This window comes from Psittacula echo, assembly GCF_963264785.1.
Source record: "Psittacula echo genome assembly, chromosome: 11".
Lineage (NCBI taxonomy): Eukaryota > Metazoa > Chordata > Aves > Psittaciformes > Psittacidae > Psittacula > Psittacula echo.
Window position 1 is genome coordinate 2,155,970 of NC_137746.1, and position 17,025 is coordinate 2,172,994.

Genomic DNA, 17,025 nt, shown 5'->3' on the forward strand with positions numbered 1-17,025 from the left:
TGTGCTTTAATTTCTTAAGGCATTATCAATTATAAAATGGCAGCCAAAAAGTCATCTGTGGCAGTTCTCCTAAAGCCACCTGCCCTGGTGATGGTGGGGATTCCACTCCGCTGGTCCTCCCTCTATAAGGAAAATCACTTTATCTTTTGGGGATGCTGCTGTCAGTAAGCCTGGTTCTGGAAAGAACAAATCAAAGGAATCCATCTTCTGATAAGACATGAACATGGTCTCAGTACAACAGGCAAAGGAGTGACACAGGGCAGGAAATCATGACTAGCAACCCACTAGGTCGGGTCTCAAACCTCAGTTGAGTGGGTAGCTGGTCACAGGGTCTTCTGAGTGCTGAGCAGAGGGGATGAGTGAGCTTCCCACTCTCTGGTCAGATTGTCCTGCTCTGCACACAAACTGTGATGGAATTCAGTTGGAGAAGGGAAAGGAAAGTTGTGCAAGGTTGCCCTATTGTGGTATAGGCAGGAATGGCCAGGGAGTTGGCAAGAAGACTTGATTTCAGCACTCATGGGACTCAGGGGATACGCTCTGGTTAGGCTGGCCTTCAGGGCCTCTTGGAACCCTTGTTCCCTCATCCCCTCATTCATGCAGTGCCCTTGTACTTCTGGAACAACACATGCACAGGCACTTCCCCATGTGAATCTGGAATACAGTCAAAGCAACCCATCCAACCCATAGCAGAGCTCCAGGGGAGCGAAGGGAAGGAGGCTGGCTTCAGCTCTGCAGCCACCACTGTCACTTTTGCCCTCGCTCTTGGCATAGGCTTGTTCCTCCTCAGTGCTTTCTCATTATGGGTAAGAGTTCAGCCCGGTTTCCAGACTATCCAGGGTAATTCAGAGCAGATGCCTCCTGTCTCCCATGGCTATATAAGGAACCCAGGAGATGAGCCTCCAAAGCTAGGCACTGAAGTTAGGTGCTGCGAATGCTCCCTAATGCGTGAGATCAGATGTCTCCCTGACCAGTGTGTCACCTTACATACGATACCAACAGCATCTTTGGGATTCTCTGTATTGAAAACAAAATACTAGCATAGCTGTCATTGCTCTTCTGCTTTGGTATTTTCCTGCTGTAGGCCTGGCCATTGAAAACTGGCCACAATGATTGTGTGGTAGAAGAGTAATTCATTTTAAAGATGCAAAATAATTATCCCTTTCCTGTTTTAGGTGACCTCTATGGAGCCATCGGATCACCTGTGAGATTAGCAAAAACAGTTGTGGTTGGCAAAAGGCATGACCTGGTACAGAGGTTGCTTTATTTCCTTACTTACTTCATCAGATGCTCTGAACTTCAAGAGACGCATCTGCTAGAAAATGGGGAAGATGAAGCCATTGTCATGCCCGGAACTGTTATAACAACCACGCTGGAGAAAGGAGAAGTAGAGGAATCTGAGTATGTGCTTGTCACAATGCACAAGAACAGGGGTAACCTGCTACCAACGGAGTCTGAAGAGACGAGAACTCCCAACTGCAGCTGTAAATACTGCAAGTGCCCCATCTCCCTCGCACAGAACATAGAAGGTGTTTCACAGCAAGAGAGAGAAGACCCACAAAGCACTCCTAAGGTAGAGCTGGAAACGTCCTCGGATGAGAACAGAACTATTGTTCCTGACGATTGCCAGGAGGATGCTGTTGATGGGAAGCAGGCGCGGCCCTGCCTGGACACAAAACTGGAGACCGTGGTGTGCACAGGGTCTGCTTCACCAGAGAAGCGTGTAGGGACGGAGCCTGGTTTGGAGGCAGGAGCAGACGTGTGGAGGAAGGACGAGTCGCTGGAAGCGGGCAGCCAGGCGGGCGGTGGAACGCGGTCACCCGGCATCGCGGTGGAGAAGAAGCCCCCGGATAAGCTCTTCTGCGAGGCGTTCCCCTGCGGCGCTGCCGAGGCTCAGACCAAGGTGACTTTCCTCATCGGAGATTCCATGTCGCCCGACTCGGACATCGAGCTCAGGAGCCAGGCGGTGGTGGAGCAGATCGCAAGGCATCACAGCCCGCCAGCGCCGGCGGAAGGAGCACCTGCTGATCAGAACTGTGAAGCTAAACAAGCTGTTGAGGACCAAAACAGAGACTGTGGGACAGCCGAACCCTTTCCTCCAGTTGCGAGTGAGCATCCGAGCTGGAACCCAAACCCATACAACGCCGAGAGCATGAGTCTGTTTGATGAATACTTCACTGATGACAGTTCAGTTGAAACGCGGACTGCTGACGATATTCCAAGGCAGGCAGCTCCAGACCTCCTCGCTCACAACAGTAGTTTAGAGTTCTCTAAAAAGCTCGGTACAAAGAGTAGCAAACCCCCGAGTGAGTTTTGTAAGTTTATGGACTCCGTTCGACAGGAGACCTACAAAAACTGCTTCAATGAGCAGGACCAAAGAGAGAAAATCTCTATTCGCGTCCCCCATGGGGACAGGGAAAACGTAGAGAAAAAGGTGGCCCCGGGAATTGACTGGGACATTCCAAGAAATGAGAGTTCGGATAGTGCCCTGGGTGACAGCGAGAGTGAGGACACAGGCCATGATCTGGCGAGGCTAAGCGGGAACTATTACGGAGGAGAGCAGGAGGACTGGGCAGAAGAGTACGAGATTCCCTTCCCTGGGTAAGTAGCGTTCGGCAGTAACGGAGCCTAAAAAAGACCAGAGCCTCTTCTCGTGTCACATGTTTGGAGGAACGCAGCCGAACTTGGCATCAGAGGTTGGAAAAGTGTCTCTTGAGCTCGCTGGTTGTAAAAGAACATAGAGAGATCAGTGGCGTGGAAAAAAGTACTAATTGTGCACCGAGACCTTGGCTTGTGTCCTCTCCTTCCACAACGGGCTGGCTGCAGAAGCTGACTCCAGGCTCTTCCTTGTTAGAAAGTGCTTGTATAGAGGTTAGAAGAGATGCTAGAAGTGAAAACGCAGCCTCTCTGCCAGCTGCATTTGTTGTTTACTGTTGCCCATCTCTTTGCTGTGCCTTTCCTGCAGGTCTAAACTGGTTGAAGTGAACTCTGTCCAGCCCAGTATTGCCAATTTTGGAAGATCCTTACTAGGTGGCTACTGCTCCTCTTACGTCCCTGACTTTGTTCTGCAAGGCATCGGAAGCGACGAGAAGCTGAGGCACTGTTTGGTGTCAGATTTGTCTCATGCTGTGCAGGTAATTAAGCTATATTTGGTAAATGTCTCTGTCGCAGTAGGGAAAGGCAAATGTTTGTGAATGCACAAACCTGCTGCAAGGGGAAATATTTACTGTCGCAGCTCACTCCAGTCCCAGGTCACCAATTTCTTCTACTCCCTCATTTACATCTGGAAAACATGGGTGTTTCCGTGCGGATCTGGGGCACAGATTCCAGCTGGAGCCAGCTGAGGGGCTTGTGCCCTTAGGAGGATGGATCTCTGCTCTGAGCCACCACCATCTCCTGTAGGCACGGCAGCCACTGATGGCTGTGTCCCACAGGGTAGGATGATGTTAGACAAGAGCAAGGGCTGAGGTTGCTGTGCATCCCTTCCCAGGCATGGGGGTCCTGCTGCAGTGGTCATGCAGGAGCTCCCTTTGCTCCCTCCTTTCCTCAGGCTGTCACTGAAAAGCTTGATCCTGCTCCCCTCTAGTTTATTCCCAAGGGGATGAGGAAGGACCCACACACAGCATAGGGAGCAGGCAGTTCCCTAGGAGCCTCTGAACATCCCCTTCTTCCACACCTCTCCAGTTAAGATGTGCATCACGTCCCTCACACTGCTGTCCCCTTTCCTTGTGCTCAGCCTTCAGGGGCTGAGTTTCACTCCCTGCGTGTGAAGTGTAACTGGGCAACAGAGGCAGCAGTGTGAGGTAGCCATGAAACAGATGTGTCTGAAATACAACCTAACTGTGGTATGTGTCCATCAGGAGACTTGGATTTCAATTGCAGAAGAGATTTGAGAGGACATGAAAGGGCTGGGCAAGATTTTATGTGCTTCTCTTAAAGGAAAATAGTAACTGCATCCCAGCGCTGTGTGACATCCCTGGGGCTCTTTGAAGGAGATGCTCCCGAACAGTCCAGCCCCAAAATGCACAGGGCAAGGACAGCGGGTTCCAAATGCTCCCTCTCAAACCTCCCTGGCTGCGAGGAGTGGAGGAGCTGGTGCAGGCTGGGCTCCGGACTCCCTCTGCTGGCCTTCTCGACACGGGAATGCAGCCACAAGCAGGAGTAAACCGGATCTGTTCACACTGCCTTGATGAGCAGCAGGCTGGGGCTTGGGTACTTTGCGTTTTAGGGTTTTAAGATACACTTTAGATATGTCAGAGCGCTTTATATCCGATATCAAAAGATACAGTTGTCAGCCAGTGACACATATCCAAGCCTGGAAGAAAATGTAAACCAGCAACTACCCTGCTAAAGCTGTGCCTTGCTTACAGTAACACTGATTTTAATAGATGCAGCACAGTGTTAGCAGATGTTCGTGTGTTATAGTCAAAGCAGTGTCTGAGATGCCATCCCTGCTCGCCACGATGGACTTTGTAAAGAGACCGTGGTTGTTATCCTCAGTGTTCTGCGTGGTCGCTTGTCATCCTCAGGTCTCTGCTATTCCTGCTTTGTTTCTAGCATCCCGTGCTGGATGAGCCGATCGCGGAAGCCGTCTGCATCATCGCAGACACAGACAAATGGACGGTGCAAGTGGCCAGTAGCCAGAGGCGAATGATTGACAACAAGCTGGGGAAGGAGGTGTTAGTGTCGAGTCTCGTCTCCAACCTGCTGCATTCCACTCTTCAGCTGTACAAGCATAATTTATCTCCAAACTTTGTAAGTACGAGGAGCGATGGAGAGGGCAGTGCTTTGAAGGCGTCCTTTCACTGCACCGCTTCAGAGGCTGTGAGCTTCTGCCTGGGTTATTTACCCAGAGCCACAGTTGCAGTAGCCAGCGCATCCCCTGACAGAGCTGTTTGAGCTGCCCATTTAAACCCTGCTCTGTAATCAAGGCTGCCTCATTAAGTGCGATTTAACATGCAATCAAAGGCTTCTGCTCAAAAGTAAGAGTCTTGCCAGTGAGTATCATACTAATTATTCTCCCAGACACAGCCGCAGGAAGGCAATAGGTGTTTGGGGTCTGTGCTGTGTGGGTGCAGTTTGGGTGCAGCGCTGTCCTCTCCCTGACACAACTCTCTTTGCTTTCTAGTGTGTTATGCACCTGGAGGACCGGCTGCAGGAGCTCTACTTCAAAAGCAAGATGCTGTCCGAGTATCTGAAGGGCCAGATGAGGGTTCACGTGAAAGAGCTGGGCGTGGTGCTGGGGTAGGATCACAAATCCCTCCGAGCAGTGCTGCTGCCCCGGGGTTCCTGGTGCCACGTCCTCCTCCTGGGCTTGTTCTAAGCACAGCGAAATGGATTCCTAAATGGGAATGGATTTCCCATAGAAACCCATGGCCACGGGCTTCTCCTTAGCCATTGCTTGATCCCGAGGATCCCCCAGCCTTTCCCTCTTCCCTCCGGGCAGGAAGGTGGGCTCAGCACTCCAGAGCTTGTCAGACTCTTTGCTTAGTTAAGTCAGGCATCACTGAACAACGTGGGGCACCCAATTGCTCCAGGTTGACTTTCCCTACATGGCAGAAAGCTCCCTCTGTGTCATGTAAGGCACAGAATGCCTCTGTGGGTATGGGGCAGAGGCAGAGGAGCTATTTAAGGGGTGTTTATAGGAAGGCTCTGAATAGCTTTTTATGCAGAGGAGCACGGGGTGAGCAGGAAGGCGCACGGAGGACGTGTGGAGCTGGAGATGGGGAGCAGCTGCAGTGGGTGAGCTCCAGCACTGTGCCAGGGCTGCCTTGGTAGCTGCTGCAGTAGTTCAGCCTAATCCTTGGCTCCTGCGCATTGTCCCCCAACTACTGCTCCTTTACTTGGAGGGCAGGAGGGAATCTGCTGTTCTCCTCCCTTCCTTTGCCTTCTCACCAGTTTGTTGGCCCTGGTTAAAAGAACCCAGGAGTCCGGCAGGAGCTGCGCAGTGCGGAGCCGTCGCTCCTCAGCATGAACAACACGAGGATACAGGGGGGCATAGCAGCAATGTGGAGGCTGGAGTGTGTAACCCGGCTGGCCGGGCTGCGTTAGGAGGGAAGCTCAGAGGGATGCAGTTTTCCAGTGTCCTCCCTCTCGGAGCTGGACACGCTCGTGGCCCATGCAAAGGCCGGGGCTGGAGCACGGTGACCAACGTGCGTTTCGGGTTGGATTAAATGCGACTCTTCTGCTTTCTTTTAGGATTGAATCCAGTGACCTCCCTTTGCTGGCAGCTGTAGCAAGCACTCACTCTCCCTACGTTGCCCAGATACTACTTTAAAATACCAGAGGCTGTAGATGTTGACTTTTTTTCTCCCCCCCTGGAAACAAAGTGGAAGAAGACAACTTGTTCTGGCTCCTTTCTCTTTGAAGCCATGAAAACAGACTGCTCGTTGAGCTGCAGCACCTCCATATATGACTGCACGTTGTGCAAACACTTGGAGGCTTTTCCTCTCCCGCTTGGTCGTTTGTAAAGAAGGACAAAGAAAGGGAAACAGAGCGAGCCGGAGATTTCAGCCACAGACAAGAGAGGAAGATCTGCGTTTTTTAGCAGCTTCTGCCACCATGGCCAAGTGTAACTCGTATGGGGGAAGTGAGGAAGAGCTGCTTTGAGGAGTACATGATGCTGTCGCTGGTTATGGACTTACCGAGGGGACGCAGCAGCTGCCTTCAGCCCGAGGAGGAGCTCCTTCAATCTCTAACTCTCAAGCTGCAACGATTTGTAAACAGCTTCTCCTTTTCCATGTCATGGTCCAGGTCTGGGCACTTCCCTGAGGAAGAACAGGGGGACGGGGGGGGTGTTTTGTAAAAAGCTCATTAATGACACTCAGCTCCAGGGTTGATTTATGATCTTTCTCCTGGGGAGAGGGAATAGCTGGGATGGGGGGTGAGGAGGAAGAGGAGGCCAACAGCGATGGAGATTCTCTTTCTTGGCTGGGTGTTGTAACCAGTATTAGATGTTTCTAATGTGTCCCTGTTGCTTTATACCAAGTGATGCTTTTCTTCCACCACATAATCAGAACGTTTAAAGAAAAAAATCATCTTGAAGGGAGCGTTGGCTGTGGTTTGCCCACAGGCCCCAGGTGACTCTTTACCTCTTAACTTTTTTATGGTCTCTAATACTCTTGCAACATCATCTTCTTTTTACAGCAGTCAGTCAGCTATTGGAGTGATGAACTAGAAACAATTGTACCAAAGCAGTGGGGAAGAAACAGATAGACTATTATTACCCTTAAATTGCTCAGGTAACAAATTGCTCTGTTTTATAAAGCCATTCTACAAACCCAGGACGTTGCTTACACCACAGTGCAGTAACACCAGGTTATTTCTGGACAGATGCACCCTCGACGCAGATGACTCTAATCCCTTTTCTACTCACTTGTGTAATTACCAGCAGGAAATGTTGTTTATTTTATTCTCAGCATTTCTCCTTTCCTCAGCCATCGCTGTTTTGTCCTTGTATATACAACAGTTGTACGAATAGCTGATGGACCCAGCCTGCTGTAAGTAATGTAAATATACAGTGGTAGGTGGATTATGTTTTCAAAGGCTCTACTACCTCAGTTTAACTGGACACTTCATTAGAGGCTTTTCTTTGCGTATTTGTCCTGGCAGCCAGTTCATGTTGCTGGGGTTTAGGTTCTGTTTCCATCCCTGACGTTCAGTAGATTGGAACCCATGGGTTAGCCACACACGTAGCAGATATGTGCTCACATGGTCGCTGAACTCTATAAACAGCTCTATAAATATGTCTCTCTGTAATCATCTATTCAATAGTGTAGCACGCCTGCTATTGTTCGAGGAGGTATTTGAAATACAAAATCTATTTTAACCATTTGATAAACTTGAAAACAATAGGAGAGATCCCGGCCCCAGCGCTGCCTCCTCCCTTCCTCCCTGCGCCAGCATTTCAGTACTACTTAAAGCTGTAACTTCACACTCTGTCCCAGGGAAGATCCACATGGAAAACCCATGGCCCTTTCCGTGTAGGACTGAGTCCGCCTTAGTAACTCAAACCTTAATATAGGCAGTGGCATTGGGAGCTCTTTTGTCTATAAAATCTAACACTGACTGCTGCAGGGAAGAACCTTGTGTTTAATACGTGATTCAAGGATGTTTCTCCCCTATTCTTCAAATGTCCTTCCTTCACCGCGCCATTATTTTACATGTGGCTTTTGGAATGAGCACAGACCATAGGGGCCCAGTTGTGTAAACCCATTCTTAACGCAATACAGCATTGAGCTCAGCACAGGGATGTTTAACTCTTTGCTGTGCTCGGTTCTAGAGCCAGGAGTTATGATTGGGAACGTTATACATAAGCGTGCAATTGTAACCTGGTGGTGTCAGCATGGGCCTGGCTCTGGAATCTCTGCCCCTGCCTCTGGGTTGGTTCCTCATGTGGGTTCATCCACAGCACATGCCCAGATATGGCTCCTGGACCATGCTTATAAGGAAGGTACCACATCCTCCTCCCTTTAACCATGATCAGGCGAGTTGTTGGTACTGCTGATGCAGATTTGACTCTCTCAAATGGCCCTTGCACAGCTTGAAATCAGTATTAACTTGAGTAGAAGGTGGTGATTTGGTGGTACCCTTCCCTGCCTGACAGGACCCCTCAGCATTGTCCCATTGGAGGGGCCACGGATGTGGCCTCCTCATCCCCCTCCTGAGGAGCGCATTGGTCCCAGCTCATCCCAAACCCTGTGTGATGGGATGTTTTCCCATAAGCGAACTTTGAGGGTGGATGAACACCATGATACGAATGTCTGTGTGTTAAACAACACAAAAAGGGATCTTCTACAGGACTCCATTAAAGTGTATTGCGATGGTTTTATGTGAATAGAAAACTAATGTTTGATTTCTTCTCTTTCCACTATTACCCATCTCCATTAACATGTCTTAATTTCCTGGCTGAAAACTAAGTGTACTAAGGCACATGGCTGAGCGAAGTTGTTGTTGTTGCGATTGGCAAACACTGGGCTGCTAAGAACAAACCCTATTTAAAGGAAAGGATTTCCCACCTCGCGGGTGTTTTCCCTGTTAGTTATTAGAGATGTTTTATGACAGGTTTTTTTTTGCTTTCTCTAAATTATTTAGATGGTGGTACTTGTAAAATGCTGGGTAAAATGTACATACTTGTTCTCTCTTCTGGTTTTGTATATATTTCCCAAGATGTGCACTTGTATTATAATAACCATTCCCAATTTTAGGGGAAATTTGTGCAATAAATACAGTATGTCAATTTACTCTGGTGCACTCGGTGTCTGGTTTGTACACGAGTAGTAGGAGGGCGGTGGTGAGCGTGTAAACTATGACCATCCCCAGCTTCGCTCTCCCATCCCTTCGGTGCACACCTCCTGCTACTTAGGGGTGCTGCAGCCGTTGACTTTGGGGTCTCTTGAGGAATTAATCATTTCAAATGGGAATCTGTGTGTGAATTTGCTGTCCCTTCAGTTGTGAATGCCACTGGCCACAGAAAACGCAACAATAAGACAGAAGATGGTCCTGACCCTCTGGAGGATGCTTGACCTTGCATGGGGAGCACAGATGAAGCTGTGGTCCTGGCATGGGTCTGTGTGGTCATTCCTAAAGTCACCTCAAAGCACTTTGTCTCCCTAGTTGAGTGTTTGTAATTCCTCTCCTACAAGGTACCGTGTTTGTGCCCGTTGCACAGTTACAATCCCTTTTCTGTCTTTGTCTCCCAGGAATGAAGAAGTCTTCATAAGGTCTATAAATACAAGTTCAAGTTACGATAGAGGGCTGTCAAGGAAAGTGAAGCAGTAATCATACAACAGGAAGAAGAATTAACTTGGGAAGACATAGCAGAGAGTACGTATGATGGCTTTTAGGGCATTCTGTTAGTCCAGGTCTTGTATTCTTGAAAAGGGCATAAAAAAGAGCAAAAGATGGGAGACTGTGGCCTGAAGTAGCTGCATCCTCTGCTCTTGATGAGTGGCAGGAGATGCTCATCCTCAGTGGATGTTGTAGGAGAGGAGAGGAGCTGCTGTGTCGGGATACTGGGATACGGGGTGCACCCGTGTGTGCTGCTGTCAGAGCCCTGCAATGGAGGATGGAGGATTCTGTGTTACCAGAGTAGATGGTCATGAGGTGTCCTCTTGATGGGGCAGGCACGAGGCTGGCTCATGATCATGTGTCTCTGGGGGAGTGTTTGCCAAGGGATGCTGTTAGCAGCAGAATCACTGCAGCATCCAGAACATGCTGATGGCAAAGCAGGGGCTGGAACTGGATGAGCTTTAAGGTCCCTTCAACCCAAACTGTTCTGCGACTCCATGAAACACAGATGGATGTGGAGGCACCAGCATCGTTCCCGACCAGCAGCACAGGGCTTGGCTGCAGACCGGGTCTCCCACAGGTCCTCTGCTCCCCTACAGCCCATCCTCTCCTAGGGAGCGCAGTGGCAGCAGGAAGCACGTTACTCCCATGCCTGTTTATTTTCATTACCAGAACCATTTGTGCAGTGGCAGAATTTGCTTCCTGAACCTCTGCCTGTTCCAGCTGCTGCTCCCAGCTGGAGCTGAGCACATCTGTTCCGAGTGTGGGGAGCCACTGCCCGAGCTCCTGCCTTCAGCTGCACTCAGCACCAGCCACAGCGGGGCACGAGGAGCTCTTGATGCCCATCACTGGTAATCATTGCACAGAAGGAAGGGGATGACAGTCAGTAGCTGGTCCTGTGGTTCGGGGTGTTGCTACCTGAGTATCATCACACACGTGCTGTGGTGAGGCACTCGGCAGCTCCCCTTGCATGGCCATCTCTGCTGCGAGATCCTATCTGCTGAAGGAGCTCAGAGGCTCCTTCCCCAGGCTCTGCCCTTCCTCTGCCCAGTGCCTGTTGCTCAAGGCCTGGGTTTGAGCAATGCCCACGATGGCCGGTCTGCGGGCAGGGCAGGTTGTGCTCGTGGGTCCGGATGGTTGTTTCAGGGCCAGGTTTCCACCAGAGCTCCATACCAGAGCCCTGTGATACCATCTCAGCATCTGTTTGGGTGCTCAGCCACCACCGAGGGTGAGGAACCTGCCTCAGGGCAGAGCTGTGCTGCTGATCAGCACCCATGAGGCACCCTGGACCAGTGGCAGGTCCTTATTGCACCACACCAGAGGAAGGGCTTGGACTGGAGGTTGGTCCTGGGTTTCGGGAGCAGCACAGGAGATAAGCAGATGCCTTTTCCTGTGACACAGATGCTGTGATGTGCCCCATCTCCAGCCAGGGAGCGGAGCTCCAGTCCGGGGCCTCAGACACCTTTGTGCTTTGTTTGCTGCTGGTTTCCTTAAGGAGCTGCCTCCATTGGCAGCAGTTTCTCTGTAGATGTTTCTTCTCAGAGATGAAGTTACAGACCAAGAAGTCTTCACCTTTCATTACGTCGGGGTGCGGGTGGCCGGAGGGAAGCATCCTGCCCTGGCTCATCCTCTTCCCATTACAAAATGAGAACCTTGCGTGAGCAGAGGGAGCCGCTTCCTCCAACGCTTTTCCTTCTTCCTGAACTCCTAAACACGGGTTCTGGTGCCGCTGGTAGGACAGAGCCAGCTGGAAAACTGCTGAGAGGAACAGGGAGCCGCAGCCATGTCCTGCTGGGCGCATCGCCTGCGGCTCTGCTGTGCTGCAGCAGAGGCAGGGCTGCTCTCACTGCTCGTTCCTCCTCGAGGCGGACGGGCTGAAGCCGCAGCTCTGCGACACGTGTGTGTCGCGTGTGGCAGCGCTGGGTGGCAGAGCTGACGGTGGAGTTTGACCCAGGCTGTTAATGGCAAACAAGGGCTTTGCGTGAGCAGCACAGAAAATGAAAGCGGTTTCTGATGGAAGGGTGTGAGAAAGATGGGAGCGAGCGCTCCCTTGAGAAATGAACATCCTGCTTCCTAAAGGCAAAGTGTTCCAGTGTTCTTGGGAACAGAATGGATTTATAGAAACCTGGAGAGGGGCTTTGGACAAGGGCCTGTAGGGACAGGCCAAGGGGAATGGCTTTAACCTGCCAGAGGGGAGACTGAGATGAGCTCTTAGGCAGAAGCTCTTCCCTGTGAGGGTGCTGAGGCGCTGGCCCAGGGTGCCCAGAGAAGCTGTGGCTGCCTCATCCCTGGCAGTGTTCAAGGCCAGGTTGGACACAGGGGCTTGGAGCAAGCTGCTCCAGTGGAAGGGGTCCCTGCCCGTGGCAGGGGTTGGAGCTGGAGGAGCTTGAAGGTCCCTTCCAACACAAACCAGGCCGGGATTTTATGTCGCCAAAAGAGAAGCAGTTTATGAACTGCCCAGAGGCAGCAGTGACAGAACATGGAGCCAAAGCCTGAGTCTGTATGGGGGTGATGATGGCAAGTCACTTGGTCAGCTCCAGTGCTGATACTGGACCACTGATGGGACCTCTTCTGAGTAAACACCCTCATTCAGAGGCTCTGGTGTGGGGACTGGGACAGGTCATGGTGCTACAAAGGTGTTTGTGAATGGTGACTCTTGGGGAGAGGGGACAAATGGGTTTGTGCGCTTGGTTTTCCTGCTGGAGACGCTTTTCCCTCTGGAGAACCTCGCAGCGTTTGCGACGCTTCCATTCAGCAATTCTTCTCTAATTACTTCCAAATTACAGCCACCAGCAATTACATTTTTCAATAGCTGATTGAGTGCTCTGAATCCTAAGAAATTAACTCCCCGATTTTCAAGGACTCGATTTATTAATAGCAGCCGTAACTAGAAATCTTGGCTAATTTTGATCACTACCCAAAGAGCCGAAAGAATGAGGGCTCCTGTTTGCATGTGTTAACAATGGGACTGCTAAAATTTGCTGGAGACCTTCTTGGTGAACAAGATAATTACAGCTGTGTGGTTTGTGCAGCAATAATTAATGCTCGTGGGCTTTATTCCCCAGGCTTGTTTTCCTTGTGCAGCTCCAACAGTTGAAGTCTTGATCTCTGTTGTTTCACACGACATTGTTCTGGGGCTGGTTACAGTGTAAAAACCATCAGCCTGGAGGGAGATACAGGCTAAAGCTCCAAATCATTGCTTAAATCATAGGGTAGTGCAAAGCAGGCTCTTCCTATGGATGCAGATACAGATCGGTAAAAGCCAAAGGCTTGAAGTGATTTAGTATGAACTGATTTAGTATCAAAACCAATGGCCCTGTCCTGGGCGAGCAAACCCTCGCTGCTCCTGGCAACTGCAGCTCTTCCCAGCTCTGAATTCCAACTCGCATTTTGAGGGGGAAAGAACCCTTAGCACAGCTTCTCAGCTGTGTTGGAGCTGACTGTCACATCCTTGTCTGGTTTTTCCCAGGCTTGCTGGCTGGGAAGCTGCTGACCCCGCTGGGTCGCAGGTTCCTGCAGCAGCTCTCCCTTTGGTCAGTGTCCATGCAGGAGTCCATGCGGATTCCACCCAGGACAAGTCGTCAGGTTCAGCAATACGGGTGAATTCCCTCTTTTCCAGATCACCCACAACAGAGGTGGGTTCAGAGGACGTGTTCCAGCGGGAGTGCCTGCCCCTGCCTTCATCACCTGCAGCCAAAGCACAAGAGCTCATTCAGCATCTCTAATGAATCTGTGATACGGCTGTTTCCTGTTCAGTGTCAACTGAAGAGGCAGCTGAGCATCACCCTGAGCATCATTCCTGGAGCATGTGGGGTCCCGCTACTGCAGCGAGGAAAATGCTTTTCCTGCCAGAACCCTCCTGGCCCATTGTGTTTCACTGCTGGAGCACCATCACTGTGGGGCTGTGCCACAGTCACAACCAGCTGCCTTCGCATTCATGGGGGCTCTGGTACCCGGCTCTGCTCATGGTTAATCAGACCCTGGCAGTGTTCAAGGCCAGGCTGGATGGGCTTGAAGCAACCTGCTCTAGTGAAAGGAGTAAAAACCCCGCTTTGAGAAATCCCTTCCATGTGGGTAAGTGGCTGTAGGTAAGTGGTATTTGTGTACTTCAGTGGCATCTGGTGTCGTTGGGTGGTGCACTGAGCCGCACACTCCAGAACTTGCATCACCGTGTGATTCATGTGATCATCTGACCTTCATCTCGCTGCTGTTCTGCTTTTATTTCCCCTGCTCCTGACCACTTACAGTAAGGGAAGTTCTTCCTGTGGTTTACACACAATGCTTCCTTTCATTTGAGGACTGCGAATGGGTGCGCTGGTAGCATTTTAAAGCCCATCCAGGACAGTCATCTACTTGAAAAGTATAGGATGGAGGAACACTTCCCTCTCCCCTTCCATTAACTCCAGGAGTTACTGCATGTTAGCCACAGCCTCCCCTCCGGTGAAAGCCCTGCAACCCCTTGGGGTGGGTTTGCAGTGAAGGTACCTCCCCATCTTGTGTGCTGAAAGGAGAATCCTAGAATCCCAAATCTGAAGGGACCTCAAGGATCATCCTTGAGACACTGGCACATGGTGACAAGGTCACCTGAGCCTTCCCTTCTCCAAGCTGCACAGTCCCAGCTCTCTCAGCCGTTCCTCACACACTGCCCAGCCCCTGGATCATCTTTGCGGCCATTCTCTGGACCCTCTCCAACCCATCCCCAGCCTTTTTGTACAGCAGGGACCAAAACCACTCACAGTATTACAGGGGTGGCCTGACAAGAGCCAAGTGGAGTGGGATAATGCCAGGTTTTCCAGGAGTCCAGCTCTGTGCACTGGCCCTTGCGGTACCTTCAGCATCCCCGGATGTCTTGGCTGTTCGATGCATGAAGGTAAAAGAAAGCCTGGTGGTGTCTCAGCAGGAGCACCTCAGCTTTCCACTGCAGGAGAGCTTCTGGGCTATGGCAAGAGGCCACCACGGGCTCTGGGACACTGCTGTGCATCAACATCCTCCACCATCAATCACATCTACTGCACACCAGAATCGCTGTGACGTTACCAAGGCCTCTCCATGGGGGGGAGGAAAACCACACCGAGTGGAAGGAGAGTCATCTGCAGATCTTTAAGTTAAAAATAGGCAGGATTTGGTCTGCAGAAGACAGTTTGTTCTGTTGTGCTGCTGGCATCATGTGAGCAATGCCGAACACTTCTGCATTTGAAGACTAAAACCGAGGCACTGAAAACAGGAACTTTCTGGATACTCTGCATGCCTGAGAATTACTGGTTTCAGCGAGCTGCCTGATACCATCTTATCCATACGGCTGTGCTTGGGTGGGGGAACAAACATCTCATTAGCTCTGGAGGGTCATTAAAAGCCGGAGAACAGATCATAAGGAATAATAAGGATGCACGTCATCGTGCGAAGACAGATGATAAAAGCCTGTGACACTGAGTGCTTCAATGAGAGGGGACCCAACTGAGGAGTGTGGAGGAGCTGAGCACTTCTAATGCTAATGTCAGTGGGAGCTGTTTGTAGTCTCCTCATGAGAACAAATCAGACCGACAGCATCGAAATGTGACTAAAAGCAGAGGATGATACAGGGAATTTTGGCCTACATAACTTTGCAATGAGTTCACTGAGCATTCCTGGCTCCCAGGCCGGGACTGAGCCTCCTAAACTGTGCAACACTTCTTTGTAATCAAATTATAGCTTATACACACACAGAGAAACACAGGCACATCTACAGGCACTGCGATGCTGGGGCGATGCTGCTGAGCTGTTGCACCGGTCTCGGCTACAACAGCGATGCTCATGGTTGCAGGGTACCCTGGCACCAGCGAGCAAGGAAATGGTAAGAACTGCAAATCTTCCGCAGCCTTGGTCTTGATCCAAATGCTGTAATAGTTCTCGTAGGAGGTAAAAAACAAGTAGCATGGATTTGATTGCAGAAAGCAGAGAAATAGCATGTCGGGTGTTTATTCCCAGTTTCTTCGTGCAGGTGATGGCCAACTAAGATGAAGTCTAGACGAGGTGCCTGCTACTTGGCTGCACAGAGGTTGTTTGTTATTTTTCCACATGCTCAGAGAATTACTCCATTCCCTTTCAAAAATGAGGAAGTTCTGCAATCCTATTTACTCTGCTCTTTATCACATTGAACCTGGCTCCTCTCTGCATACCCTGTTCTTTTCCTAGCTCGACACCATCAGCCAAAGCCTTGTCCCCTTACAAATGTCACAGATACACAGACCAGCAGTGGTGAGTTATGCAAGTGTTTGGCTTTTTGCCTCTGAAAATAGCTACTCAGGAGAAAAATACAAATAACCATTGCATGTTCTCACTGGGTTATAACAGGTCACAAAGTCCCCACTGGTTGGGAAAACATCTTGCAATTTATAGTTGTATAACTTTAAGTGGACCCCAAAATTAATGAAAGAGACATTAAATGTTTGGAATGAGAGATGCTAAAGTGGCTGCTGATGCCGGATTAGTGCTGGGGAGTTTCCATAGCAAGAGCGTTCTTTCTTTACGGTCTTCATCTTTATCTGTCCTCATTCTTTTACCCCCCTCTCTTTTCTAATGGGTTTTGGCATGAGGTTTCCTACCACAAATGAAGCAAATCTTTCCGCTGAAGTTTTAACCTGATTATAACAACAAAGCAAATGCAAATGGGGCTGTCACTAGGCTCCAGATTGCCTCCTGTCAGGGGAGGTTTCCCCCCTGCCACCCCCATCTTCAGTTTTTTCAGGCTAGAGCTTGGACATCTGCATACTGTTGCTGGATACCTCCAATATCTAGACAGGTCCATATGCTCTTCTAGCTTTTGCCAGCAAAGTGCTGGGGCTGGAATCAAGTATCTGTAGGTTGTGTGTAGTAAAAATAAACGGCAGAAGACAGAAAAGCATTTGATGAAAGAGCCTGGTTCAGACAGAGCTGTTCCGCTGTGGAATGTGTATCTGTTTGGGGCAAAACTTCTGCCTTTGAGCAAACCAGCTGGTTTTTTATGTTCGATGGTGTTTTATAACAATTTTGAATGTTTTTGTCAGTTCCTGCTCTGTTTGATCAGACACTTGTGATAATGTTCCTACACTATAACATGCCTGGGGCGGGTTGGATGCTCTGGTGACTTGGCAGGAGTCGGAATCAGAGAGTCACAGAATGGTTTGTGTTGGAAGGGACCTTAAAGCTCATCCAGTTCCAACCCCTGCCATGGGCAGGGACACCTCCCACTACAGCAGGTTGCTCCAAGCCCTGTTCAACCTG

The 17,025-nt window shown here is 50.2% G+C and overlaps 1 protein-coding gene across 3 annotated transcripts in view; it reads left to right on the forward strand.

Annotated features, from left to right (window-relative positions):
* Positions 1-9,239, forward strand: part of FNIP1 (folliculin interacting protein 1) — a 67,721-nt gene extending 58,482 nt beyond the window's left edge. For all 3 annotated transcript variants that reach the window (XM_080627112.1, XM_080627114.1, XM_080627113.1), the window contains 5 exons: positions 1,173-2,598; positions 2,963-3,131; positions 4,555-4,752; positions 5,126-5,241; positions 6,196-9,239. In XM_080627112.1, coding sequence (XP_080483238.1) covers positions 1,173-2,598; positions 2,963-3,131; positions 4,555-4,752; positions 5,126-5,241; positions 6,196-6,274 — 1,988 coding nt within the window. In that variant the 3' untranslated portion in view covers positions 6,275-9,239. The remainder of the gene's footprint in view (positions 1-1,172; positions 2,599-2,962; positions 3,132-4,554; positions 4,753-5,125; positions 5,242-6,195) is intronic.
* Positions 9,240-17,025: the final 7,786 nt, after the last annotated feature.